This window comes from Pseudochaenichthys georgianus, chromosome 8 (genome assembly GCF_902827115.2).
Source record: "Pseudochaenichthys georgianus chromosome 8, fPseGeo1.2, whole genome shotgun sequence".
Classification (NCBI taxonomy): Eukaryota; Metazoa; Chordata; class Actinopteri; order Perciformes; family Channichthyidae; genus Pseudochaenichthys; species Pseudochaenichthys georgianus.
In genome coordinates, this window is record NC_047510.2 from 31295446 (window position 1) to 31322910 (window position 27465).

The 27465-nt window shown below is 40.6% G+C and overlaps 3 protein-coding genes across 3 annotated transcripts; 1 reads left to right on the forward strand and 2 right to left on the reverse strand.

The window, feature by feature from the left end:
- Positions 1-1443: 1443 nt before the first annotated feature.
- On the reverse strand, positions 1444-13446 carry shmt1 (serine hydroxymethyltransferase 1 (soluble)). The gene is made up of 12 exons (XM_034089908.1): positions 13321-13446; positions 11684-11812; positions 11120-11265; positions 10899-11014; positions 10433-10593; positions 9534-9615; positions 9224-9436; positions 8717-8830; positions 8488-8610; positions 4138-4254; positions 3851-3961; positions 1444-1906 (listed from the first exon to the last, which is right to left on the reverse strand). Exons 2-12 carry the CDS (start codon positions 11774-11776, stop codon positions 1734-1736), a joined length of 1449 nt encoding a protein of 482 aa, XP_033945799.1. The 5' UTR covers positions 11777-11812; positions 13321-13446; the 3' UTR covers positions 1444-1733.
- A 2361-nt stretch (positions 13447-15807) lies between these two features.
- pdap1b (pdgfa associated protein 1b) lies at positions 15808-21063 on the reverse strand. The gene is made up of 6 exons (XM_034089370.2): positions 20944-21063; positions 20590-20681; positions 19554-19655; positions 19270-19391; positions 17501-17652; positions 15808-16268 (listed from the first exon to the last, which is right to left on the reverse strand). The coding sequence occupies exons 1-6, from the start codon at positions 20954-20956 to the stop codon at positions 16213-16215; spliced, it is 537 nt and encodes a 178-aa protein (XP_033945261.1). The 5' UTR covers positions 20957-21063; the 3' UTR covers positions 15808-16212.
- A 436-nt stretch (positions 21064-21499) lies between these two features.
- bud31 (BUD31 homolog) lies at positions 21500-25997 on the forward strand. Its single transcript, XM_034089302.2, has 4 exons — positions 21500-21701; positions 23097-23219; positions 24602-24768; positions 25467-25997. Exons 1-4 carry the CDS (start codon positions 21608-21610, stop codon positions 25515-25517), a joined length of 435 nt encoding a protein of 144 aa, XP_033945193.1. The 5' UTR covers positions 21500-21607; the 3' UTR covers positions 25518-25997.
- Positions 25998-27465: the final 1468 nt, after the last annotated feature.

Sequence of the window (27465 nt, forward strand, 5' to 3'; positions counted from 1 at the left end):
CAGAGAACTCACTGCTCCATAGTTTCTCTTTGGTTAACTGGACTTTAAATTCACACTGTAGGCCTACATATATATTTTAATATCCTGCTTTATGTTGTGTTAAATGAAAATTGGCCCTTCAATTGTGTTTTATTTGACAGATAGTTTATAGATTTTTTTATCTTCACGGTCAAACTGTATGTGTTCTACTCTTTAATGCCGTTTTATTTATATTTTGAGATGTTTCTATTTTATAATTGTTTATTTCTACTCTTTTAATTTCTAATTATGTTTGTACCTTGTTTGTTTTATGCCGCTGCAACGAAAACATTTCCCAATTTGGGATCAATAAAGTACATCTTATCTTTTTTTAGTTTATGTAAAATATAATTTAAAGGTGGGGTAGGTAAGTTTGAGAAACCGGCTCGAGATCGCTAGAATTTGAAAAAACACAACCGGAGAAAATCTGCCACTTCCTTATAGAGCCCCTCCTCCAACACACACGAACGCGCACATGACCAATGAGGGCACGAGATAAGTTTGTGCTGATAGATGAAGGCTGATAGGCAGGTAGGCCAGGTTGTACTTTTTACAGTATTACGGCTTCTACAGATGACATTTTTTTATGGATTTATTGTCAAAGCACTTCAGATATTCATTGCTATCGGGATGTTAAGAGCATTCCATGGAATATAACAAAAAGTGTATCTCGAGTCGGTTTCTGAAACTTACCTACCCCACCTTTAAGTAATAATGAACACTCAACAAATAATTATGCAATGTGTTTCCATATTTTTTTTTATTTTGGAACAAGATTTAATGGAGTTTTCAGAAACAAGAAACAGACTTGGTTTGGTTGGAAAACAAGATTGTTTCTGAAGATAACAAATCTAATTTAAAGGTGGGGTAGGTAAGTTTCAGAAACCGGCTCGAGATACACTTTTTGTTATATTCCATGGAATGCTCTTAACATCCCGATAGCAATGAATATATAAAGTGCTTTGACAAAAAATCCATAAAGAAATGTAATACTATATATATATATATATATAATAAAATTACCTACCCCACGTAAGTTTGGAGAAACCAGCTCGAGTGCGCTAGAATTTGAAAATACACAACCGGAAAAAATCCTCCAATCCTCCAACACACACGAACGCGCACATGACCAATGAGGGCACGAGATTAGTTTGTGCCCAGGTGGAAGGCTGACAGGCAGGTAGGCCATCCAGTTACTTTAACCGGGCCGGCTCAGATGATTGGTCGTGCTTTTTACAGCGCCACAGCTTCCACAGATGACGTTTTTTTTAATGTATTTATTGTCAAAGCATTTAATGTATTCATTGCTATCGGGATGTTAAGAGCATTCCATGGAATATAACAAAGTGTTTCTGAAGTGAATTAAATACCCCACCTTTAATGAAAGCGTATGATTTCAATTAAAAAACAGACCCAGGAGTTCCCTTCATTGATCAGTGTGGAAAACAGTTTATTTTGATTAATATATGTTGATTTCAGCCAAGATTAAAGCTTCAATGTGTCCAAAGCAAACCATTTCTAAAACAGAAAAGGCACCGCTACAACACGGATAATTGGAGGGGAAAAAAAGTCTGCACATCTTTCTTTTTAACCATTAAGACAAATCTGGCCAAAGCTGAACTGCTGGGTCCTGATTTTAACAAAACAAATATACACACAAAACAACACACCACAAACATTTGGCATCATAATGTTTGTTAGAACCATCAGTGCTTCTACAGCTCAGGGAGGCCAGGCATGGGGAACTGGCCGGCGAAGGCCTCCACCTCGGCTTTGATTTCTGAAACTCTCTGCTGGAACTTCTCTCCCTGCCGCAGCGCTGCGATGAACTCCTTCAGAGGGGCTTTGGGGTCCAGACTCCCCTGAATCTCCAGGGTCAGCTCGATGCCTGCAGGAGGAGGAGAGAGGACTTTCAGATGCTGACTTGATGAATGTTGAAATCAGTATTTTCTTCTTTTTTTTGGTGGATGGTTCTGAATACAATAGCCGCGTTCACACTGCGGTACTTTTCCCACAAAGGTTCATGCGAACTTAGTTCATGATCGCGTTCACACCAAAAAGAGCCGGTACTAAAAGTAGTTCATGCGTTTTTAATATAGCTCTTTTTTGAGAAAAGAGCTATATTTCTGATTGGCTGGGCGAATTGCAAACCACGCCCCGTAAAACTCCCAAAAACTTTTGTGAAGCCGCCATTTTATTATCCTCGCATTAGCATTATTAGCATTAGCATTAGCCCAGCGCAGAAACGCAGAGAGACTAACTTATGGCAACACAAAATAAAACATGGGAGCGGTGGAGATGAGGAGGTGTCGGCGTTCTGGCGATTGACTCGGAAGGCTTCAGTAGAAGCTGCTGGGACTCCCAGCAGCTTCTACTGAAGCCAGTCCCCAACTCCGGGGACTTTGGGCGGCAGTATACGCCGTGAAGTGGGTTGCGGCCTGCCAGTAAACCCAAAGCAGAAGAAGAAGAAGTGACGTCAGCGGCTTCATTTGCCTAATCCACCCCCAGGGACTTTTTCTGGTGTGAACGCGATCTGTACTTAGTTCATGCGAACTAAAGAGTTCTCATGAACTAAGTTCGCATGAACCTTTGTCGGAAAAGTACCGCAGTGTGAACGCGGCTATAGTCTGACAAAAACCTCCCTTTTCCTGAGCTTCAGAGAAACAGCAAATGAGAAGTGGGAGTAGGTGTTCCCTTACACAAAACACCTCAAGTTTTCTTATTCATTAATGGTCGCATTCACACCTGCCTTGTATAGTCCGGTTGAATCGAACCCTGGTGCGTTTAGCCGCTTGGTGCGGTTCGTTTGGGTCGGTGTGAACGCAGTCCGAGACCTCTTAAGTGAACTAAACAACCGGACTCTGGCCCGCCTAAACAGGTGGTCTCGGAGCGCTTGCTAGTGTACTCTGGAGCGGTTCATCGCTGGTGTGAACGCAGTCCGCACCAAAACATAGGGAGCGTAGTATTTACGTGTCACAAGAACGCGGATGTCTTCAAAATCGTTAGCGAAAGAGTGAAGCAGAATGAAGTGTTGAACAGTGTCGTGTAAATTAAAAACAACTATCAAACTAAAAACTAGACATAAAAGTCAGAGCCACCTGTCGTCGGTGAAACGCCCTCCTTACTGCAGAACGTCTCATTATATGTGTTATCATGTTTTTTATCGCACGTTGTCCGATTGTATAATCATATGCGCCGTTGCTAGAGTCTGTTGATCTCCAGATTAACAGCAGCATGAAAATAACCTGCCGATGCTCCATGGCGGAGGCTCCGGTAGAAATTGCCGGGATTTGCGTTTTTGCCCCCTTAATGTCCGTGTGAACGCAAACCGAACCTTCTGAAAAATGAAACAATGTAACAAAAAACTGTGGTCTGGTGCGCACCAGAGAAGCGACTATTAGGTGTGAATGCGACCCAAGACTTTACTTTCTCTTAAACTGAGGGACTTACATTACATGCACACAATATCAGTTGTTTTTTTATACTGCACATATTTTATTCCATTCTATTTCTATGTAAATACTGCTATATTTTACTATATATTTTAATGTTATTATAGTTTTCTTAAAATAGTTCTCCATCTGTGTTTTACATTTATGTACGCACCACGACATCAAGTCAAATTCCTCGTACGTGTCAAACTACCTGGTGATAAACCTGTTTCTGATTAAAAGTGTTGCAAAGAATCCCTAATAAATAAAACATTAAAAGCATTTAATGCATGGAAAGCAGTTCTACCATTTTGTTGCCCTGACTAGTGCTCGTGATACCCGGCATTGTCACAAAGTGGGTCTCCGGATAGTAATAGAAAAGCAAGAGAAAAGGAGATTACCTCTGTGAATGAAGTCGGCCACCTTCTTGAAGTCTTCCTGCATCAAGCCCCTGGAGGTCAGAGCTGGAGAGCCGAACCTCAAGCCACTCGGGCGCAGAGCACTCTTATCCCCTGAACAAACACATGACAACATGACGAGTTGCATAACCAAGGAAAAACATTGATACAAGTATTTCATAATGGTTACATCTCATGCCTCATTCATAAACAAAGGCTTATTTTGCTTTCCTCACACCAAACAAAGCTGCATGTATTATATCATCAGTGCTAAAAAACACACACTTTACCTGGACAGGTGTTCTTATTACAGGCGATGGCACAGGCCTCCAGAACCTTCTCTGCTCGTCCTCCATCGGTTCCCTTAGTGCGCAGGTCCAGCAGGATCAGATGGTTGTCAGAGCCGCCTACACAGGAAGAGGAAAAGAGGCTATTAACTGTAGGTCTTAGTGACATGTCCATAAAGTAATAACACATTATTGCAGGGTATTTCAACATTATACCCTACATTACACTATACTAATAGACAATTGCAACAAATGAAGCTCAGCGCAAGTTCAACCAGGAAGACCGTCTTTACTGATTCATTTACTATTTCTATGTTACTACTCTCTCTCCTCTCAATAAGTGATCGGGGCGTCACTTCCCAGCTTAACCAATCACTTCGCTCTATTCTCACAAGCCTATCATAGCGCTCCGCTAACTCTTTTAAATCTCCTCTCCCACCTCTGACAGCTGTCATTTCAGCTGACTCGACGCAACCCTCCTCACCCCCCTTTTCACCTCCGTCCCTCTGAATCCAGGGTCAAGCTAAGCCCCTCCCCTTCAGACCGACCCCGACTATCCAATCACCACCACCAGGGTCAAGCTAAGCCCCTCCCCTTCAGACCGACCCCAACTATCCATTCACCACCACCAGGGTCAAGCTAAGCCCCTCCCCTTCAGACCGACCCCAACTATCCATTCACCACCACCAGGGTCAAGCTAATCCCCTCCTCTTCAGACCGACCCCAACTATCCATTCACCACCACCAGGGTCAAGCTAAGCCCCTCCTCTTCAGACCGACCCCGACTATCCATTCACCACCACCATCAAGCTAAGCCCCTCCCCTTCAGACCGACCCCAACTATCCATTCACCACCACCAGGGTCAAGCTAAGCCCCTCCTCTTCAGACCGACCCCGACTATCCATTCACCACCACCATCAAGCTAAGCCCCTCCCAGGGTTCTTACACCTTTTCCAAAGTCAAATTCAAGCACTTTTCAAGCATTTTCAAGGTGCATTTTCCAGCTTTTCCAGCATCTTACAGCTGTTGTAAATTACATATTTATATACACATACTCAAATGATTATTTCCCTACCTCACATTAAATCAGATGTTCTTTATGCTATAAACAACCACATGTGTGTTTCGTGATAGCCTTCTACACGAGGATGAAAAATTAAAGAAAACAAAACTAAGTTTAATATTTCAAAATTAGTGACCTGTACGTAGACTGGGCCTCCCATATAACCTGGCTGAGCCGATATACAACAATCAGCCAAATAACTTTTCAATACATTATTGATTAATTGTTGAGGTACTTTTAGGTTGGTAGTGAAGTCAGAGGTACATGGTGTACTTCTACTCCACTGCAGTTCAGAGGTACATGGTGTACTTCTACTCCACTACAGTTCAGAGGTACATGGTGTACTTCTACTTCCTACAGTTCAGAGGTACATGGTGTACTTCTACTCCTCTACAGTTCAGAGGTACATGGTGTACTTCTACTCACAACAGTTCAGAGGTACATGGTGTACTTCTACTCCACTACAGTTCAGAGGTACATGGTGTACTTCTACTCCACTACAGTTCAGAGGTACATGGTGTACTTCTACTCCACTACAGTTCAGAGGTACATGGTGTACTTCTACTCCACTACAGTTCAGAGGTACATGGTGTACTTCTACTGCACTACATGTATTTAACACCTTTAGTTACTTTACAGATCTGGATGAATGATGTGAAATCTAATCAAGTGTTGAATCAGACTTTAGTTCCACCTGGAGTAAATCCACCAGCTACCCTGCAGTCTACAAAGTCATTCAGACTAGCTGCACCTTCACCAGCTTTGAGAACACTTTCATGATCAATCATTATAAAACATATCATATATATTATTCTGAAATGGACCAATCTGCACAACGACTACTTTTACTGTCTTTCACTATATTTGATGAGAATACTTTTCTACTTTTACTTGAGGAACATTTTGAATGCAGGACTTTTACTGTAACAGAGTATTCCTACACTCTGGTACTTCTACTTTTACTCAAGTACAAGATCTGAGTACTTCTACTTTTACTCAAGTACAAGATCTGAGTACTTCTACTTTTACTCAAGTACAAGATCTGAGTACTTCTACTTTTACTCAAGTACAAGATCTGAGTACTTCTACTTTTACTAAGTACAATATCTGAGTACTTATAATTTCACTACAAGATCTGAGTACTTCTACTTTTACTCAAGTACAACATCTGAGTACTTATCCACCTCTGGTAGTGTATTAGCCTGAATTGTAGCCACAAAATCACGCAGAGCTGCATACAAATAGACTCACAATGGTAACAAGTGGAAAATAATATTTACAATGTGCACACTGATTTTAGGTAATGTTGACTACTCAAGACACCGGGCTTATACATCAAAGGAAGACTGTGTTCATTCTACAATCACATGGGATTAAAGCTAAATGTAGTTTTACTTGTATAATATTTCAATTTTATATAAAAGACAGTTTGTTTTCATCTGTTTTCAAATAAACAAAGTCTTGGCTTTCAGAATATTAAACTTGTTTCGGCAAATTCAGATGATAAATACAACTTTGAAGCTTCGGCATAATTACAAGCGGAGAACGGACTAATGTAACGTCACAGCAAGCATAACAACAGCCGGTGTTTCTTGTGAGTGTTTCCCCGGTACACAAACGCAAAATACACAAACACACTCGCGAGCTTCCCCCAGACCAGTAATACAAACGAAAATGTGTCTTCGGGTCAATGTGACTGATTTCGATAGAGCAAGTCACATTTGGTTTAGGCACGAAACATACTACCAGTAGAAATACATTGCTTTCAAAATCGCTCTGTGTCGAATCAATAGATTATATTTCGTGACTATAACACGAAGTGCAGTGAGAGCTTCATCCTCTGAACACCACACGATGGCGACTGTAACGCACATACATAGGTACGCTCCTCTGAAATGATTGTCCCCTGCAATTATTATTATCCCTCATCGAGTTCGCTATTCAGCTCGCTAACGTTAGCTTAAACAAACGTAACATGCAACGTTAGCCTAATCTAAAATGCTCTTCTACGGCGTACCTTTCATGTGGCTCGTCAGCGCAGACTCTCGCATCGTTATTTGTTGCAAACTTTGCAGGAGGCTACTCGTGGGCTTGACCCTCGTCTTAGCCATGGCTTGTATTTGTCTTCTGCTAGCCAACGCTCGTTGAAACTGAACCTCCTGGCACACAGTCATCTATCTCTCATCAGAATGCCCAGGTCACACGTAACACAAACACTTGCAGGTCGCGCGCATAGCGCGGGAAGGTGCAGCGGAGCTGTTTTATGTAGAAGCGAAGCAATTCTTTTCTTTTAATCTAAAAAGCGAACTATTCAGTCAGACAGCAATTTTTTGTAAAAGTAAAGCATTTACATTTTCAAGCACTTTATCTCAATTTCAAGCACCATTCCCAAAATTCAAGCACTTTCCCAACCTTGAAAACAACACGTCAAATTTCAAGCATTTTCAAGGATTTCAAGCACCCGTACGAACCCTGCCCTCCTCTTCAGACCGACCCCGACTATCCATTCACCACCACCAGGGTCAAGCTAAGCCCCTCCCCTTCAGACCCACCCCAACTATCCATTCACCACCACCAGGGTCAAGCTAAGCCCCTCCCCTTCAGACCGACCCCAACCATCCATTCACCACCACCAGTGTCTAGAGTCTAGACATATTTTTGTGTTTCGATTCATTTCTGTGAATATAATTCAATCAGTAAAAATCCTTAATAAATGTGGTCAAGGGGAGGGGAGAACCGATCCGTTTCACCGGATCGGTTCTCCCCTCCCGAATGATACTTCCTGCACAACGGGGCCTAATCGCCAAAACTCCATTACTTTCATTTGTGTATTCCTGGCAATAAATATGTGTTCTTACATCAAAACCGTCTCTCCTGATTGAAGTGTTATAGTTTTAGATCAGCATAAACAGTTTGCCTTCAAAGCTTCTTTCAACACAAAAAACGGTAACTAACACAAATCTAAAGTTCATATCCAGTGTTTCCCCTACCATTGTCTTGGAGGGGCCAACGGAGCCCCGCGCCCCCCCTGAAATTCAAGGTGTTTTTTTATAAAAAATATATATAGCACCAAATTGCAACTAATCTATATCTACCGTCACTTTTCACATTGATCATGCGCTCTTTTATTAAATAAACCAAACGCTTTCATTTTAAGTTGTGAGTGTAGTGTTTTGACCCTAAGAAACTCTGATGCATTAATCAATAACAATAGTCCACAGCTCCTCGCTCTGCTCCAGAGGATTAAAAAAATATATATCTCAATGGTGAAGATGGAGGCGGCACTCACCTGTGACGATCTTGTAGCCGTGGTCAATGAGGCCGCTGGATAGAGATTTGCAGTTAACAAGAACCTGCGCCTGGTAGGCCTTGAACTCTGGGGTCATGGCTTGTTTGAGAGCCACTGCAACACCTGCCAGGGACAAATGTTACCTAAATTAGATCCTGACATACTTGAATAACAGTTGAAGTGAAACGGAGAGGATAAAGTCCAAAGAGAGGAACATGAAGAGGTCTACCTGCGATAGCGTGGTTGTGCGGTCCTCCCTGCAGCCCAGGAAACACAGCCTGATTGATCAAAGACTCCAAGTTGTACAGAGTCTCCTTCCCCTTGGCATCCACACTGCGAACTCCTGGAGGAGCGAAACAGAAGAAATGTGTGTGAAGACAAAATGGAAAGCTAGAGAAATAGTAACAAAACAGAAAGCTGTATTGATGACCACTGACAGACTAAAGAAGCAATCGATCCTCGTTGTAGGAGCCAAAATGCTGTGGTAGCCTGTGATGTGGTAGCCTGTGTTTTGGTAGCATGACAAAGGGGGTTAGCTTAGCTCTGATAGTCTTTTGTTGACCGTATGATTCTGTTTGTTTATTGTTTTGATTTACAATATTAAATATCCTTAAAACGTTAAGTTCCGTACAGATTTATTATTTACACGCGTCACATCAATGAGCGAAGTTTAGCCTCAGAGCGGCCGTATTCAATGGGAATATAGCCGCACGCCATACTCGTATTCAATGTCTACCTTTCCTGAAGAAGATTAGTCCGGCGCGGCAGCCTCGCAGCGTCTTGTGTGTCGTCGTGGTAATAATGTCACAGTACTCGAAGGGGGAGGGCACCACTCCTGCAGCCACCAGTCCACTGATGTGAGCCATGTCTCCCATCAGGTACGCTCCGTTCTCATTGGCGATCAGCCTCAGGCGTTCGTAGTCCAGGTTGCGGGAATAGCAGCTGGTTCCTGGAGGGGAAGACGACGCAGGAGGTGAGAAAAACGTTGGATATTGACACCTGATTTGTTTTAATGTGTGAAAGTAAAATAGTTATAGCAGACGTACCGGCGATGATGAGTCTGGGGTGGAAGAGCCGGGCGTTTTCTTGCAGTCTGTCGTAGTCAATGTAGCCAGTATCTGGATTCACCTGAAAACATCATATCAAATCAAAAACATCAAAACAGCTTAACATGAAATACGGAACATAAGCACAACACGGCAATATTTTAAATAAGGTTGTACTTTGGTCATAAGCCCATCTTTGTTCTACTAGCTTTCAGATTTTGACCACATTTATTAAGGATTTTTACTGATTGAATTATATTCATTTAAGAAACACAGAAATTAATCGAAACACAGAAATATGAAAAACGATTGTCATCAGATAATATTGCATCCCCCACTCATACTTGCAAAATAAACAAACATTTTAATCTTGTTTTCTCGCTACTTAACAACTTTTCTGTTGAAGGACAATTCACTGTTGTTAGTAAATGTAAGTGACAATTGCAAATAACTTATTTTGTGTCGTTTCATTATTCCAAAGGGATTTGGTTTCGAGTTTGTTTGTTTTCTGTCAAATTGTCAGCATTGTGTTATCACTGCTCTCACGAGGAGCCCGATGCCATGTGCTCATTCTTGCAGTAATGAGGAATAATCTCGTTTAACTTGGTGAAGAACTCCAAAATCGAGAACTAACTAACATTGTATCAGAAAGGGACTTTTTAGGACTAGAAAAAACAAAACTCAAAAACTAATGTGCCTCCTCAACGCAAGGCAATTCTAAGTGTTTTACAAAACTCACTTTTCATACCTGCTCAAAGAGAACATTGTGCTCGATTCTTATCTAAAAAAGTATTATTTGGTGTACGCTCTAATAGATACCGTAACCAATGTTCACATCTTTATACACCACTCTGTAGGACTTCCTGTATGGCTGTGAATTTAAAAACATGCGATTGTACCTTGTACGGCATGGACTCAAAGAAGATGGACGTTGCGGATATTTTCTTCTTCTCAGTCATGAAGCCGTGTGTCAGGTGACCTCCATCGGGAAGGTCCAGCCCCATGATCCTGCCGTGAGGCTCCACAACGGCCGTGTAGACGGCAAAGTTAGCGGGTGAACCTGACAGGGAAGCAAAGACAAAGGTATGACAACTAGAAAAGCAAGTAGTAAAGAGGAGACAGTTGAAAGTTACCTTGGTTGCTGATTGGCTAATAGTTACACAAGCCAACACATCGTTATGACATCATAAAGTGGCCAAAATCTGATCAGCTCATTTTCAGACAGGACAAAAAGTGAGAGAATCTTTTTTCATGAAACTTTCAGAATCTCTTTACACAGAGAGGACACATGTTTATGTAGTGGATTTTGCATAATAGGTGACCTTACATTTTGTTTGGTGTTATATATAATTAACTATTTGGTACCGGAGTAAGGCTGCACGTTGACGCCCCATTTCTCTGAGTCCAGACCATACGTCTCCAGCGATCTCTTCTGACACAGTCTCTCCAGCTCATCAACATGCTCCGTACCACCGTAGTACCTGAACACATCATAACGATTGTTACGGCTATGCTAGTTTGATATCAAACATCTTGAAGGCTGTAATCACATTGGGATTTCATAAATAGTTTGTCAATTGTTGTACCTCTGTCCGGGATATCCCTCAGAGTATTTGTTGTTCATGCAGGAACCCAGAGCCTCTAAAACGGCTCTGCTGGTGAAGTTCTCGGACGCTATGAGCTCCAGCCCGTACGTCTGCCTGTGCTTCTCTTTTTTTATGATGGAGAACACCTAAACCAAAAATATACACAAATACTGTTTGTTTATGGAACGATAACAACTCATCAAACAAAAAATGATTAAGAAATTATTAAATGTGAAAATAATGATCATTCTTGTCAGTTCAGGTTCAGAAATGTTGCAATGTTCCAAACGCCTACAAAAAACGTTAAGGTTTTTATTATTACTGCTAACCTCTCCATAAAATGTTATCTTGAAATCCATTCCTTTACATGTTACTTATTAGACGCTTTTATCCAAAGCAACTTACTGTGGGCAATCCCCATAGGAGCAATTTGGGGTGAAGTGTCTCAGGGACACAACGACATGCTGACTGCAGTGGGGTTTGAACCTGTGACCAACTGATCCCCATATCGGGGCTCTATCCACTGCACCACACACCTCCCATTGAAATCCATTGAAAACAAACCTCAGAGTCGCTGACGGACAGAGGATCCAGCATCATCTGGTTGTGTGAATCCCATGTTTCTTTGCTCACACTGTGGCCATTAGCCAAAGACATGGTTTCTCTGTTTCTCTGGTCACTCGGAGAGGAAATCTGAAGAGGAAGACAATGCTTTGCTTAGAGATCAAATATGAATCATAAAATCAGAATCAGGTTTATTGCCAAGTAGGTTTACAACTACAAGGAACTGGCTTTGGTGTACAATGGGCCATACATACAGTATACACAGTCAGAGGAATTGAAGATAAATGTTTACAAGAATTATATATACATAAAACTAATTATATATGCAAAAAACTGAGTAAAAATATGAGAAATTAATCAAAAAAGTCCTAAAACATGTGCAGTATAAGAATTTAAAGTGGAGAGCATTGAACAGAAATGTGTTAAACAGAGGAATGTGTAGAAATAAAAATACTGTTGACGCAAGACAAAGTCTTTTCATTGAAATGCTGAATCAAGAAAATATTGTGGAAATACAATATACATGTACAAACAGATCCATTATTATTATCATTATTATTATCCTCAGACAAAGGAGGACTCACGCAGCAGTGATATGGCCTCACCAGTTACACTTTGAACCAGTACACAGAAAGAAAAGCAAATGAACTGCAGAAAATGCCAAAACAAAGGTTGTTAGGCAACTCAGATAACACGTCGACTGTGAAGTGTTGTGTACAGTTGCCAAATGTTTATCTGAGGCTGAGGTCAGTCATGTAACTCATGTTGCTCAACAGTTAGCACATGACTCCTGTTATCTTTATTATCCACTCTGATCTACTCATACAGTAGATGCCCAATAAGACCATCCTGCCACCAAGAAAACAGCAGACACACTGCTGCATTTATTGGAAAAAGTAGTTTTGGAGGTATAAAAGTATATATTTTTAAAGTCACCTCAAAATTGTACTTAAGTAGTTGAGTAAATGTAATTAGTTACTTTACACTATTGGCTCAAACCAGTCTATGGCTCAAACTGACGCACAAAGTTTGCAGCAATAACAGAAACAACTTTGTTATCTCATGTAGAGACATGATGAGCTGTTAAAATGTGCTTTTAGCGTTAAATTATCCCCACAGAAACAGTTAAAGTTACTCATTTTAATACTATTGTAAAAAATAAATACAATATTTACACAACAATGATGTGAGAGACTGTGTAGGCTACAGTAAAATATAATAAAATATGACAGTACTATATTCAAGTAGATGTGTGCAGGTTTAACAAGAGGTCGCGTGGAGCAGAAATGTAGAACAGGATTTACAATATTAAACATATATTGTTCGCATGATGTGAATTATGATGTTGCATAATGTTTTTCTGAGGTGGATAACAGTCACTGCCAGTAGCATAAAGTTAAGCATGAAGTGAAGAGGTGTTTAAACCCGGTAGTTAGCACGAGTTACAAGCGTTAGCTGATAAACGGCTGAATATATAACGGCAGTGCGGAAATAACCACGCCGCGGAGTGATACCAATTACTCCTACAATAACAACAAACGGTGACAGATAACACATTACAATTTTATTTTCTACCTGTTAACTCAAACAGTTTCATATGTTTTAACATGTCCTTAACTAGTTATTATTTCACTCACCAGTATAGTGTAGGCTACAGCTGTCACTTTAGGACTGAAATGTGAGCACGGGGCTGAACAAAAAGACCCTCGCTGCGAAGGATAAAGTCCGCCAAACTTTGGACCAATCCCCTCCCTGGCTCTTCTTCTTTCTCAGTATTATCCGCCATGTTGGCTGCATTACTGCCACCCTCTGCTCACGGTGGGGACACTTTATGTTTTATAATCATGAAGATGTGTATTTTCTGTGAAAGGTGGGAAGTTACTAAGTACATTTACTCAAGTACTGTACAATTTATTTGAGTATTTCCATTTTAGGCCACTTTGTACTCCTAATCCACTACAATTCAGAGGTTAATCATGTACTTTTACTCCACTAAATGTATTTATTACCTTAGTAGATTTGGATTAATGATTTGAAATGTATAATCAACTATTAAATTAGATTGTAATTACACCTGGAGTAAATCCACAAGCTACCCAGCAGTTTAAAAAGTCATTAAAACTAGCTGCACCTTTACCAGCTTTAACACTTTAATGATCAATATTTATAATCAAAACATATCATATATTATTCTGGCCGTAGACTAAATCTCACCCTTTATTGCCCTTCATAAGTTGTTCAGTAGTTCTAAAATGTTTTTTTTTACACTGTATCCAGTGGCGTTTTTATATGTACAAAGGTGGTGGGGCACAAAAAACGTAGATGTCTATATATAAGCTTCTGCAGTGAGGTTAATGGCTGGTGAGGCACTAGTAGGCCTACTGATTATATTTTGACCTAAATCAAAATATAATATTATTTTCAATAGCTTTTTTTTTCTGATGCTTCGATTAATTTTAAACGGACAGTTCAACAAAAGGATACCCAAAAAATGTAATTTTATCATTTAAATATTGAATTGTTCTCTCTTAGTAAGATCCCATTTTCAATAAAATTGCAGTCTTACCTTGACTTGAAGATGAAGTCCATTTGCCTATCCTTCTGGACAAAAATCTCTATTACTTTTTTGTAAAAGTCCTCCTTATCTTCTTGTAGTTTCAAAAGTCTATCATAAATCTAATTGATAGATTTATGATTAAAAAATTATAAAAGTAGGGTAGACATGTGGATATTATCCGGCTGAACAAAACGGGCATTTATCTAACATGTACGTTTCCCACAGATCTTATTTTGAGCTATTTTATAAAATCCCATGGAGAAATCTCATTGCTTGAGAGAAGTGATGCGCAGCTTACTTCCTGGTTTTAGGACGCGTCTCTCTCCTCCTCTTCACCTGCTCTTCACACACCACACTTTTCGCGGCACACGTACTTACAGCCAATCAGCTCTGAATTATATGAGATGACGTATGGTGGGGATGGCAGCTCTATGCCCCTATGGTCATTATTTTTTTGCCACACACATTAAATAGGACAATTCTCTGAGCATGCGCAGTGTCGTTTTTATAGTCACTGTTCACTTAGACAGTGAGAGGGAGGGGCATGATTGGCTTTTGTCCCACATGGCTCTAAATTCTTTCACACACAGTGACGTCACGAGCTACCCACAATGCAACACACGCCATATATATATATACGCCATTTTCCTGGAGGTGCAAATATCCTGGAAGTGCAAATATAAACAGCTAGCTAACGTAGCCAGGCAGAGCGCACTAATTTTTTTTTTCTGAATTAACGACCGGAGAAATCGCTGCATGTCTTCGGATTACATCTCTGGACTTGAGGGGTGTGCTCTAGGCCGTTACCAGCGTAAACTAGAGCTGTGTGGGTTGTCGGGTTGCCCTTACAGACTGCCTGCAGATGTATGGAAAAACGACAGTGGCCTTCGTCGATTTTGGCTGCATCTACGTCTATCTTCTGGAAACACCAGGTGAATACCCAACTTGTCACAATAATATTATCATGCCATTGCATATATGTGGTATTTTAGAGTTGACTAGATATTGATTAAGGCAATAGACTATGATATTCAGTACAGGAAGCTTAGCAACACCTAGACGGTGTACGGCTGGTTGCACCTCGCGTAAAACGGCGGATACCGGAAGTACGGTGTTGCGCTTGGCCCAATACCCGTATGTGTGTGTGAAAGAATAGCTCAATAGGCACACACTGTAGACACTAATTAGAAGAACACAGACTAAAACAGCAATGTACAGACGAATCAGATGATTAACCATGATCATAAAATATATTTTATATATTTAGTTATTTATTTTTTGCATTTTTTTGTAATCATTATTTGTAATACTTTCTGCTGACACTAGGTGGGGCTGTGCCTGCCCCTAATGACCAGTCGCCACTGACTATATCTACTCCTGATGTCAGGGCCAGATAAACCCACATCACTCGTTACTGATTGTTACTGCTGTGCACAGTCCTATCTTCACTGTCAGTGAATCTGCTTTTTGATTCATCTCATTTTCATAACAGTTGACCCAACATGGACTCTTGCGCTCGAGGCTGCTCGTGACCGTTTTCTCACAGGGAAATAATGCAAAGAAGAAATGTACTGTACACATTTTACTGTTTTCATCATAATAATCTGAAATATTTCCATGAATCAGTTATGTACAATGTGAGCTCCGGAAAAACATAGTGGCAAAGCTGAGTTAGCAAAGTCGAACTTGTACAACCACAAATATATCGTTAATAATATCATATACAAGATCAAAGGTTAGGAGGGGTTCATTCTAAAGTGCACGTGAAGAGAGATTTATTCATCGGTAACTTCCTGGAGGGATGAACAAGGCCAAACTATACACAACCCCTCTCCACTGGGGTCTCAGCTACCATCTTCAAAATGGTCACATGAACCAGTAACGTGGACATCATCCATCCTTTAAAAATAGTCAAATATATTTTTGCGCCAGTCCGTGAACATGTAAAAGTGCCTCTGATCAAAACTGTCCATCATTTCATTGAGAGGGAGTTCATTCCTTTCGCCGCTGCTGCTGCTGCCTCTTTTGCTGCAAGCAGAAAATAACAGAGACACAATCAGCTCCACGTGATGCATGAATAAAATCAGCTATAGCATCATATAGAAGACATGGAGAACACTGCATTTGGTCTTGTATTTGTAGTGCTTTGGCGCTGTTCGGCTGTATTATCAATGCTTTACAGACAATAGAGTCAGGGAAGATTTAGTTTGCTGTTTGTTTCCCGTCAAGTGGTATTTAAATATAGCTCTTAGTTTAAGAATCCTCTTTTTGTTATGTTTTTTTCTTTGCACAAATGAGACACTCCTCATTTTTTTTACTATTGTTTGTGTGCATTTAACTGTAGTACTGTCAAGAAATACCTTTATTTTAGAACATCTGGGTTGTGTCCCTAACCCCTAACAAGCTAGGTTATAAAACTTTTGTCATGATTATGATAATAAAAAATATGAGATCAGACAGTTATTTAAAGGGGACCTATCATTCAAAATGCACTTTTGTACGTCTTTTATCTTCAGAAAACACAACCCTCTCTATTTTCCTCCGTACACAAATCTCTAAAAACGGGGCTGCAACGGATCTGATACAGACTGATACAGATTTGAAATTGTTCTGACGTCAGAAACGGGGAGATCCGCCTATATGGGCAACTCTCCACCTATCAGGGGAGAGGTTGCCGTGGCATGGTAACAGCATGGTAACAGCATGGTAACAGCATGGTAACATGACGCTCTGCCTCGACCCCTCCTTTAGTCCTTTGCAGGGGGACGTGGTCAGCTGCAGCTCATTTGCCACAGAATCAGCCCTTGCAAAAACAGGGCTGTAATACAGCAAATAGAGTGAAACTTCACAGACATGTTTTATATAGGTATGGCCCTACAATATATTATTCAAATATAGCATGATAGGTCCACTTTAATTGTTCATATTCAAGAACTTGTTTCCCTACATAGTTATACAAATAAAAAGGTTACATTTTTGCTTTTTTCTTGGTATTTTCATGGAATTTCTTTCATCAACCTTTACATACGCAAGTCTAACTTTTGCAGGCACACAAATTATAAATAAATCAATGTTCAATATCATTTTCATTCTCATTCTAGAGACGAGAAAACGTGATATCTATGTTGTGAAGAATTACAGCGGTTTTTCATAATGGCAGTGAGTTTTCATAGCCACATTAGGTAATACATACAGTAATGTTTTCTTGGCTCAGGGCACAACATATTTAAAACAATTACCACATTCAAAGTTTTGCTCACCTTTCTTCTCTGCTTCTTTCTTTTTCGCCGCGTCTTCTCTCTGTTTCTTGATGATGGCGAGGCGAGCGAGGTCGGCTTTGGCCTGATCCGTCTTCCCCGCCAAGTGCATCTTCATGTAGCGCTCCTTCGCCTGCTGCTTCTCTATCTCCTCTCTGTGAACGTGACATACGGAAAGTCATCATCAAACATGGGGAACTGGAATTTTACAGACATAAAAACATCAACCTTCCAGCGTTATCTTTAACACGCAGGGCTTTCCGTAGAATAGCACTCATCGAACTACTCTCAAAATATGGTAGTAATATGTTTTGTTTTATATATATATTATATATATAACAGATTCTTGTGCTTTTATGTATGTCTTAATGTGTGCATATGTATAAATGTGTCTAATGATTGTGTATATAGGATATACATGTTTTTATACATATTTGTATATATATTTGTATTTTTGTATTCGGGATTGTGGAAACGGCATTTTGATCTCTCTGTCTGTACACACAAACCGAATGATTGACAATAAAGTTGACTTTTGATAACCTAGCACATCAAATGTCATGGCATGGGTTGTCTACTGTTAAAAGGGACAGTTTACTCATCATCAATAATACACATCGTTCGTCTTAGCAGTAGTGCTGTTTGTCAATATAGTTTGTTTTGGTGTGGGTTGCCACGTATTTCATGAGAAATTTCATGTAGGAATAATTTTTCCTTTCGACTAAACCAGGCAAACAAGTGTGTGAGCACAAGCCTCTAGCGTCTAGCACATGTGTCAAACGCAAGGCCCGGGGGCCAAATCAGGCCCTTGGTGGATTTAATTTCGGCCCGCAGGATAATTCCTAATTACTATTAGATCTGGCCCGCCGGTATATTGCACGCACACCTTCACTCCATCCTGAGGGTCTCCTCCGCTCAGAGCCTGAGCCCAAACATTGATGACCTTGCTCCCGAGATGAGATGCCAAGTATCTGAACTCGCATCAGAGCAGCACACTGAGTTCAATGGATGTTTACTTCTGCACTTTCTCTCTCACGACAACAGGGCATGTTTGTTTTCTCTTTGAGGGAAATAGTTTTTTTGAAGCTGTTGTTGGCCTGTGGGAAACTGTAATCATAAGAAATGACTCTGGAAAAGCTGCAGATAGAGCCATAAGAAATTAATGCAACTGATTATTTAATGTTTAATGTTGTTTTTATAGGCAATCAGTTAAGCTTTGTTAGTTCCAGGTTTAATATGTGCAACAAGTTCATTTCAATGAGTTTTGCAAGAAACATTGAACCAGTCCGGCCCTCGACTAGTACCCATTTTTGAATTTTGGCCCACTGTGTATTTGAGTTTGACCCCCCTGCTCTCGTCCATGAGTAGAGAGATGCTTTCTTCTGCCCACTTATACAGTAGAATGAAAACAGTTCCTACATGAAACTGCTAACAACAGGGCCTTTGGACTATCTTGAATAACCGGGTCATGATTTCTAGAAAGACACATTGATCATTGATGTTGAGTTTTCAAAAGCATTTTTTTGTCGCTTTGAGCACCACAAAGAGTGCCATCTAGTTCGATAAGGCAGATGTCTCTACAGTCAATTCTCTAACACTGCAAACAACACCAAAAGAATCTATGTTGATAAATAAACTACTACAAGTAATAGGAAATATACGTGTGTTATTGGTTTTGGCTGAACTGTCCGTTGAGGAAGGTGTTTTCACTTTATGTTAAAAAATGAACTTTTAATTTACCACTGATACAATGAGGGACACCGAACACACACCTCTCTCTCCTCGATAACTGCTTGGGCTCGTCCATCTCGATCTGCGTCACCTTCTTGGACTTCTGAGCCACTCTGTTGGGGTTCTCGATCTCTATCAGGCCCTCCACACCCGCTCTCCTCCTCTGCAAACACATGGCAACAGCACACAGTAAGGAGAGAATGCTTTGAACACAGCAAACAATGAACTGACTACATGACCACGTTTATACGACACTGCCAAGCAGATATGAATGTTACAAGGTGCTTCACAGGATCCCATAAATTACTCTAGTTATTATACATACATCTGAGTTTTCGTCATCGCTGTCTTCTGATCCTGATCCTAGCTTCTCCTCTGTCAGGTCATTCGGAGCTACACCCCCCGCTGCTTCTGCTTCCTGCTCTTGCTTTAACACAAAAATGAGGAGACCACAAACAGGAGAACGTTATCAAACCAAAGCATCAGGTCAAACACAACAGAGAATATCAATGCATGCAGGGTTTTACTCCATTCAAACACTACAGCAGCTGCTTTCACAAATCAGTTCCTCTCTTACGGCCGCTGGAGTGCTAATGAGAGTCTCAGGGGGGCAGACATGTTAGAAAAGTCAAGTTTGTTTATAAAGCACATTTCATACGACATGTGTAGACCATAGACTGTATATATATGGGAGGCGTGTGGTGCAGTGGGTTGTGCGTTTGTGTTCAGATCAGGGGGTCACAGGTTCAAACCCCACTGCAGTCAGCATGTCGTTGTGTCCCTGGGGAAGACACTTCACCTCAAATTGCTCCTGAGGGGATTGTCCACAGTATTGAGTATGTAAGTCGCTTTAGATAAAAGCGTCTAACAAGTGACATGTAAAGGTGTAGATTCAATACAAAAAAGCAGAAGTACATACGCAAATATCATGTGACCAAAACATATAGGCTTAAGATAGGAACATAAAAAGTAATAAGATATTAGTTTATTATTATTTAAAAAGGAAATAATAATAATGATACTAAAAATTTCATTTTACCCGTTCACCATACAAATCATTGTTCTTTTTTATTTATTCATTAATCTCGCTGTATTTTGTATAAATCAATAATTATTTAACTGGCACACAAGATACATTAAAAAACGGGTAATGTGTTAAAAACTTTTGGTTTAATTAATACTCTGGTTGCAGCATTATGAATAAACTGTCAATAAAACCGACCACTTAGTTAGTTAAGTGAACTTTCCAAATTTAAATATGAAATAGCATTTTGGAAAGTGTAGCATCCTTGACCAATGCTTTATTAAAAAATAGGACATGTATTGAGAGTCTTTGGGTGAACCCATGGGTGAACCCCGACCTTCTTCCTCTCCTTCTCTGCTTTCATCTGCGCGTCTATCTCATCGGGGCTCGTGTAGGTCCGCATGCGACCCTTGTGGCCACCTTTCCTACCTGCAACAATAAACCAAGATAGAAAATGACACCACAAACTGATTTGCATATACAGTGTAAACAAGGGTGAATATGGTGTCCATAAAGGTACAAATACAAATGCTGTCAGAGCTTTCTTAATATAAAAATACCAACCCAAACACAGATTTGTCTAATTTGATACCTGGATTATTGCCTGTTATTTGGGAGGCTTGACAGCAGGTTAGGAGATCTACATAACTAATGTCAACACAATGTAAGCATGTTTTAGGTTCATTCTTACCTCCTTTGGGCATTTTGAAGAACAAATCCTTCGTTAAGAACTCCTTAACAACTTAATACTAACAGTACACAGTACAGTACACAAGTGTCAAAACAGAAGAACAAACTGACAGCTGCTCCACAGCAGGGATGAGTATAGAAATACTCTGAGTAGTCCAAGTATTTGCCTTTTAAAAAATCTATTATAAATGGATTTTACCTCACATTTAATCACGGAGTTGCTATTTTAAAATAGACAATGTGATTATCTCGGTATTTTCTTTAGTTCTTTGACTTAATTATGCGAGTAGTAAAATACTAGAAACAAAGCTATGTTATTTTTGGTCAGGCATTCTGTTAGTGTTCTAATGTGATGCAATAAACCAGTAACGATAGAAAGAAACCTACGTTGGTTAAATATAAGCGAATATGTGTAAACTGACATTAATATGTGTTTAATTAAAGGTGAATGGTGAGTTACTATATCATAAGATAAAAATAAATGGTTAAACGCTGATTAATAAATTATCTACATTTGGAGCGGTGACGTCATTAGAGGGACGAGACGTTGAGATGGACCCCCGCGTGACGTAAATTATTGGCGCCTGAGACGAGTGTTTCGCAAAATTAAAAACGAAAACACGTAGAGTCTTTTGTTCTTTTATATTTCTACAAAACAGAGCAAAATGCCCAAAGTAAAGAGAAGTCGGAAGCCTCCCCCGGACGGCTGGGAGCTCATCGAGCCCACGTTGGACGAGCTGGATCAGAAAATGAGAGAAGGTGAGCCGTTAGAAGAAGGGAAAGTATCAACGGTTCGAACAACATGTAGCCGCGAAGCTAAAGCTAAAACACGCAGCTAATATCAATATGTATTTATTATCATTGTCTTTAAGAGATTTGCATTTAGATTTTAGATGTTATAATGAATCGATGCTGGTGACATTTTTAATAGATACACAAGCTGTTTAACACGATTGGAGGAAACGTGTGTTGTTCATCAAACGACTAGCTGCTATGTGTCAAGGGTTCAAGGCTTTTATTGTCATGTGTGCAGCAGCTACAGTGTAGTTATGACAATGAAAGTCTTCGGTCACAGGCTCCTCAACAGTGCAGCACAATAAAACAGATACTAGTGCAAGAAAATAATAGAAATATTGCAGAATACTAATTGGAATGTTGATATATATATGTTGCAAACAGATTAATGTTATGGGATGTTCTTTCAAAACTTATTAGTAATAGTAATACGAGCCTTTACTTCTCATTGTCTTTAAGAGATATGCATTTAGTTTAATGTTTTAATGAATCTATCCATGGGCAATGCTGCTGGTCACATTTTTAATATGGGAGGCGTGTGGCGCAGTGGTTTATCAGAATACCGTTATTAGTCCCACAGAGGGGACATTTGCATCGTTACAGCAGGAAAGAGCCACAGGCAGCTTAATGTTACCTATGTTAAGAAAAAAGTACTAAGTTATGATGTAATAAAAAATATAATATTAAAAGTAAAATAAAAATCCTATTTGTATTTAGTGCGTTGGTGTTCGAATCATTGGAGCACAGGTTCAAACCCCACAGCAGTCAGCATGTCGTTTTGTCCCCGAGACACTTCACCCCAAATTTCTCCTGTGGGGATTGCCCACAGTATTGATTATGTAAGTCACTTTGGATAAAAGCGTCTGAACATGTAATGTAATAGATACAAGCTGTGTAACACGATTGGAGGAAACGTGTGTTGATCATCTACCGTGCATCAATCGACTAGCTGCTCTGGAAGTGGTTGCAGTTAAATCAGATGCAATTGTTCAGTATTTATTATTGAAAGGGATTTGTATTCCCTGTCATTTATGCCACGAAGCCACCATACAAGTATCACATATTATGCATTAAACTGGGTGATGTAAAAAAAAATCCTACATTTTCCTTAGAGAGAAGTCCCATGAAGTACTGGCTTTAACATGAAATATGAAAGAACAACCGACTAATTGAAAACTGAAGGCCACATGGCTCAAACTAAAATAAATCTATATTTGCTGTACAGAGTTGTAAATAAGACCGAGCATCAGCTAAATGAAATGTACTATTCGCACTGAGCCCAAAGAGGAGCTTTACAACCCAATCAGTTGTACTTATTTTACATTTCTGCTAACCAAAGCTAACTTCTCTGTGTCCCAGCTGAAACAGAGCCTCACGAGGGGAAGCGAAAGGTGGAGTCGCTTTGGCCGATTTTCAGGCTGCATCATCAGAGGAGTAGATACATCTACGACCTCTTCTACAAAAGGAAAGCCATCAGCAGAGGTACACAGTTTAATCTCTACCTGTTGAATTGTCTGATGTTTCCCTTCACTTCTCTTGTTCTTTTTTCATCTACCTCAGCATTTGTATACAATGCTACCTTGGAAGTCAGACATAGAGTATATGTTATCTGTTGAAATGTGTGTTTGAATAACATTTTAACGTGTTACTAAATTACTTGTCAAGATTTTTTGCGAATATGTGTCACACTTATTAAAGGTGGGGTAGGTAATTCACAGACACAGACTGAAGCAAGCAGCAGCGCTGAGCGGCAGAGCCATACATGTGTTAAACCGAAGTTCAATAAACATCCCTATCCCCTATGCTGAAGTTGCAAAAACACCACGATCTTATGATCTAATTCTATCAGTTACACAGGGACGCGGGAAGTCAGTCAGAGTTGGGGGTGCGTGCAGCGTCTCGCAGCGGAGTAACTGGTGCGGAGGGGGGGGGAGGGGCTGCGAGTAGAGCCTCATAGCTAGCCAACATGTATCTAGCAAATGTTTAGCAAAATATTAGAAGTGAGGCTACTAGACTAACGTTAGTGTAATAGCCTCACTTTTAATAGTTTGCAAAACATTAGCACTAGTGTTTTGCAGTTGCTAGCAGCTTATTGGGATTTTATGCTAGATAGACAGATATAATAAATTAAGCATTATTGTTAGTTAAGCATGTCAGCCTGCAGCCCACTTCTTGTCTCTCTCTCTAACTCATTGCAGATGGCTGCACTAAAGAAAAGGGCACAGAGAGGAAACCAGTTGTAAGATGTTTAAAAGTTCATTAAACATAATATATGCTTAAATGCATTTCAAAGAAGTTGTGTTGGAGTTTGTGTTATTCTACATTTTGACACCAAGATTTTCTGATTTTACTACAAATGTATATCGGTTCCAAATATCGGTTGTCGGTCTCCTTGATTACTAATAATCGGTATCGGCCTTGAAAAAGCCATATCGGTCGATCCCTAGTAAAAAGCACGACCAATCATCTGAGCCGGCCGGCTAAAGTAGCTGGATGGCCTACCTGCCTGTCAGCCTTCCATCTGTGCACAAACTTCTCTCGTGCCCTCATTGGTCATGTGCGCGTTCCTGTGTGTTGGAGGAGGGGCTCTGTGAGGAAGTGGCAGATTTTTTCCGGTTGTCTATTTTCAAATTCTAGCGCACTCGAGCTGGTTTCTCCATTCTTACCTTCCCTACCTTTTTAAATCTCCTTTTATTTAGGTAACAATTGATTGAGAATTCAACATTTCCAGAATTCTTATTTTCCTGAATAATTTATTTAACATTGTCCAGCACTTTTGTCCCCTTTTTGAAAGCATTTATACAGTTACAGTCATACTACACGAGATGCCTAACAAGTGATTCTCCCTGTGTGTCCCCTGACAGAGCTGTATGAGTACTGTATAAAGGAAGGCTACGCAGACAAGAACCTGATTGCCAAGTGGAAGAAGCAGGGCTACGAGAACCTGTGCTGCCTGCGCTGCATCCAAACCAGAGACACCAACTTCGGAACCAACTGCATCTGCAGAGTCCCCAAGAGCAAGCTGGAAGTCGTAAGTCTGACAGATTTCTTACAAATGATTCTCACTAACGTTTATCTTCCAAAACGATCCACGAGCAGGGGTGTCAATCTCAAATACACAGTGGGCCAACATACAAAAATAGGTGCTAGTCGAGGGCTGGACTGGTTCAATGTTTATTGCAAAACTTATTGAAATGAACTTGTTGCACATATTAAACCTGGAACTAACAAAGCTTAAATGATTGCCTATAAAAACAACATTAAATAATCGGTTGCATTCATTTCTCATGGCTCTATCTGCAGCTTTTCCAGAGGCATTTCTTATGATTACATTTTCCCACAGGCCAACAACAGCTTCAACAAAACTATTTCCCTCAAAGAGAAACAAACATGCCCTGTTGTCGAGAGAGAGAAAGTGCAGAAGGACACATCCATTAGACTCAGTGTGCTGCTCTGGGATGCTAGCTCAGACACTTGGCATCTCATCTTGGGTGCAAGGTCATCAATGTTTGGGCTCAGGCTCTGAGCGGAGGAGACCCTCAGGATGGAGTGAAGGTGTGCGTGCAATATACCGGCGGGCCAGATCTAATAGTAATTAAAAATGATCCTGCGGGCCGAAGTTAAATCCACCAAGGGCCGGATTTGGCCCCCGGGCCTTGAGTTTGACACATGTGCCTTAGAGAGTTTGTCTTTGTGTCTAAATGGCCCGTTTCCCTTTCTCCTCTGCAGGGAAGGATCATCGAATGCACTCACTGTGGATGCAGAGGATGTTCTGGCTGAGTGACGTTTTTGGACATCCTGCCTTTTTTCTCGCTGAGGATCGAGGCTCACCCAGCCTCCACCTGTGCACTCTCAAAACCTCAAAGCAACCTTGTCATTATTTCAATCGCCGGCATCAGAAACAAATCACTGAGACCTCAGCATTACGCTCAGTCGCCCTTACAGGGATCAGTATTTGGTATTTTCAATAACAAGGTTAGCGAAGACGAGTAAATGAGAGGGGGCATATTGTACTGCTTACGTTTGTTTATCTGTGTTTTTTGTATCTAACTAAAGCCTTCGACTTGTTGAGGTTAGCTGATTCTGGATCAGGACGTCATTCCAGCTAGTCTCCCACTGTGTAGGTCATTTCCAAAATCTAATGTTTCATTTAAAGAGTGCTTGGGGAAATTTCGTTTTGAAATGTTAATGTTTTAAACTTTTTTCTTCATTTGTTTTTGTGATGTAATTTTAAATAAAACCATTCTGATGTACCTGTTATTTTTTGTATTTCATGATTCAATTAAAGGTGGGTTAGGTAATTCACTTCAGAAACACGTGTTATATTCCATGGAATGCTCTTAACATCCCGATAGCAATGAATATATGAAATGCTTTGACAATAAATACATTAAAACATCTCATCTGTAGAAGCCGTGGCGCTGTAAAAAGCACGACCAATCATCTGAGCCGGCCCGGCTAGTAACTGGATGGCCTACCTGCCTGTCAGCCTCGTGTGAGTTGGAGGAGGGGCTCTGTAAGGAAGTCTGAAGGAAGGGGCAGATTTTTTTGGTTGCGTACTTTCAAATTCTAGTGCACTCGAGCTGGTTTCTCCATTCTTACCTACCCATTACATTACATTGCATTTAGCTGACGCTTTTATCCAAAGAGACTTACAATAAGTGCATTCGACCAGGAAGACACAACCTTGAAGAAAACGGAATCATATAAGTACATCAGGTTTCATAGAGCCAAGCATTTCAAGTGCTACTCAACTGGCTATAGATCATAAGCCAGTCCTTTTATTAGTATATAAGTGCTTTGTTAGCAGTTCTTTGTTAGTAGTTCTATCGCTCGAAGTGGAGTCGAAAGAGAAGAGTTTTCAGTCTGCGCCGGAAGATGTGAGCTTTCTGCGGTCCTGATTTCAATGGGGAGCTCATTCCACCATTTTGGAGCCAGGATAGCAAACCCACGTGTTTCTGCTGATGGGAACTTGGGTCCCCCTCGCAGCGAGGGTGCAGCGAGCCGTTTGGTTGATGCAGAGCGGAGTGCACGTGCTGGGGTGTACGGTTTAACCATGTCCTGGATGTAGGAAGGGCCAGATCCATTCGCAGCATGGTACGCAAGTACCAGTGTCTTGAAGTGGATTCTAGCAGTTACCGGAAGCCAGTGGAGGGAGCGGAGTGGTGTGGGAGAATTTAGGAAGGTTGAAGACCAGACGAGCCGCTGCATTCTGGATGAGCTGCAGAGGTCGGATGGCACATGCAGGTAGACCAGCCAGGAGGGAGTTGCAGTAGTCTAGGCGTGAGGTGACGAGAGCCTGGACCAGAACCTGCGTCGCTTTCTGGGTCAGCTGGGGACGCATCCTCCTGATGTTGTAAAGCGTGTTTCTGCAGCAACGGGTTGTAGCAGCGATGTTTGCAGTGAAGGACAGGTTGTTATCCAGGGTCACACCCAGAGTCCTTACTGTGTGAGTCGGGGAAACAACAGAGGTGCCGATGTTGATTGTCAGGTCAAGAGTGGGACAATCTTTTCCCCACCTTTAAGGTTGAATGACTCACTTGAATTATGATGGAAATATCCTTCTAGTGGCAATCTCTGCAGAAACATCTTTCTGTAAAGTGAAGCACAAACATTCAAATAGCAACACAATATTTGTTTGTGGAGGGGAGTTTTGAATAACTTTATTGGCTTTTTCCATGTTCATCAAAGACAATAATCCACATTTTTACTGATAATTGATTGATAA

Coding starts and splice junctions, on each gene's coding strand:
- shmt1 (XM_034089908.1), bottom strand. CDS start 11,776: ATGTCTTTGGCTAATGGCCACAGTGTGAGCAAAGAAACATGGGATTCA. Junction 10,594..10,898: donor CAACGTGCAGCCTTACTCCG/GTACCAAATAGT, acceptor CTTCCCTGTCAG/GTTCACCCGCTAACTTTGCC. Junction 9,616..10,432: donor TTGAGTCCATGCCGTACAAG/GTACAATCGCAT, acceptor TGATGTTTTCAG/GTGAATCCAGATACTGGCTA.
- pdap1b (XM_034089370.2), bottom strand. Junction 19,392..19,553: donor GCGATGACGAAAACTCAGAT/GTATGTATAATA, acceptor ATGTGTTTGCAG/AGGAGGAGAGCGGGTGTGGA. Junction 16,269..17,500: donor GAAAGAAGCAGAGAAGAAAG/GTGAGCAAAACT, acceptor TTCTGCTTGCAG/CAAAAGAGGCAGCAGCAGCA.
- bud31 (XM_034089302.2), top strand. CDS start 21,608: ATGCCCAAAGTAAAGAGAAGTCGGAAGCCTCCCCCGGACGGCTGGGAG. Junction 21,702..23,096: donor GGATCAGAAAATGAGAGAAG/GTGAGCCGTTAG, acceptor TCTGTGTCCCAG/CTGAAACAGAGCCTCACGAG. Junction 23,220..24,601: donor AAGGAAAGCCATCAGCAGAG/GTACACAGTTTA, acceptor GTCCCCTGACAG/AGCTGTATGAGTACTGTATA.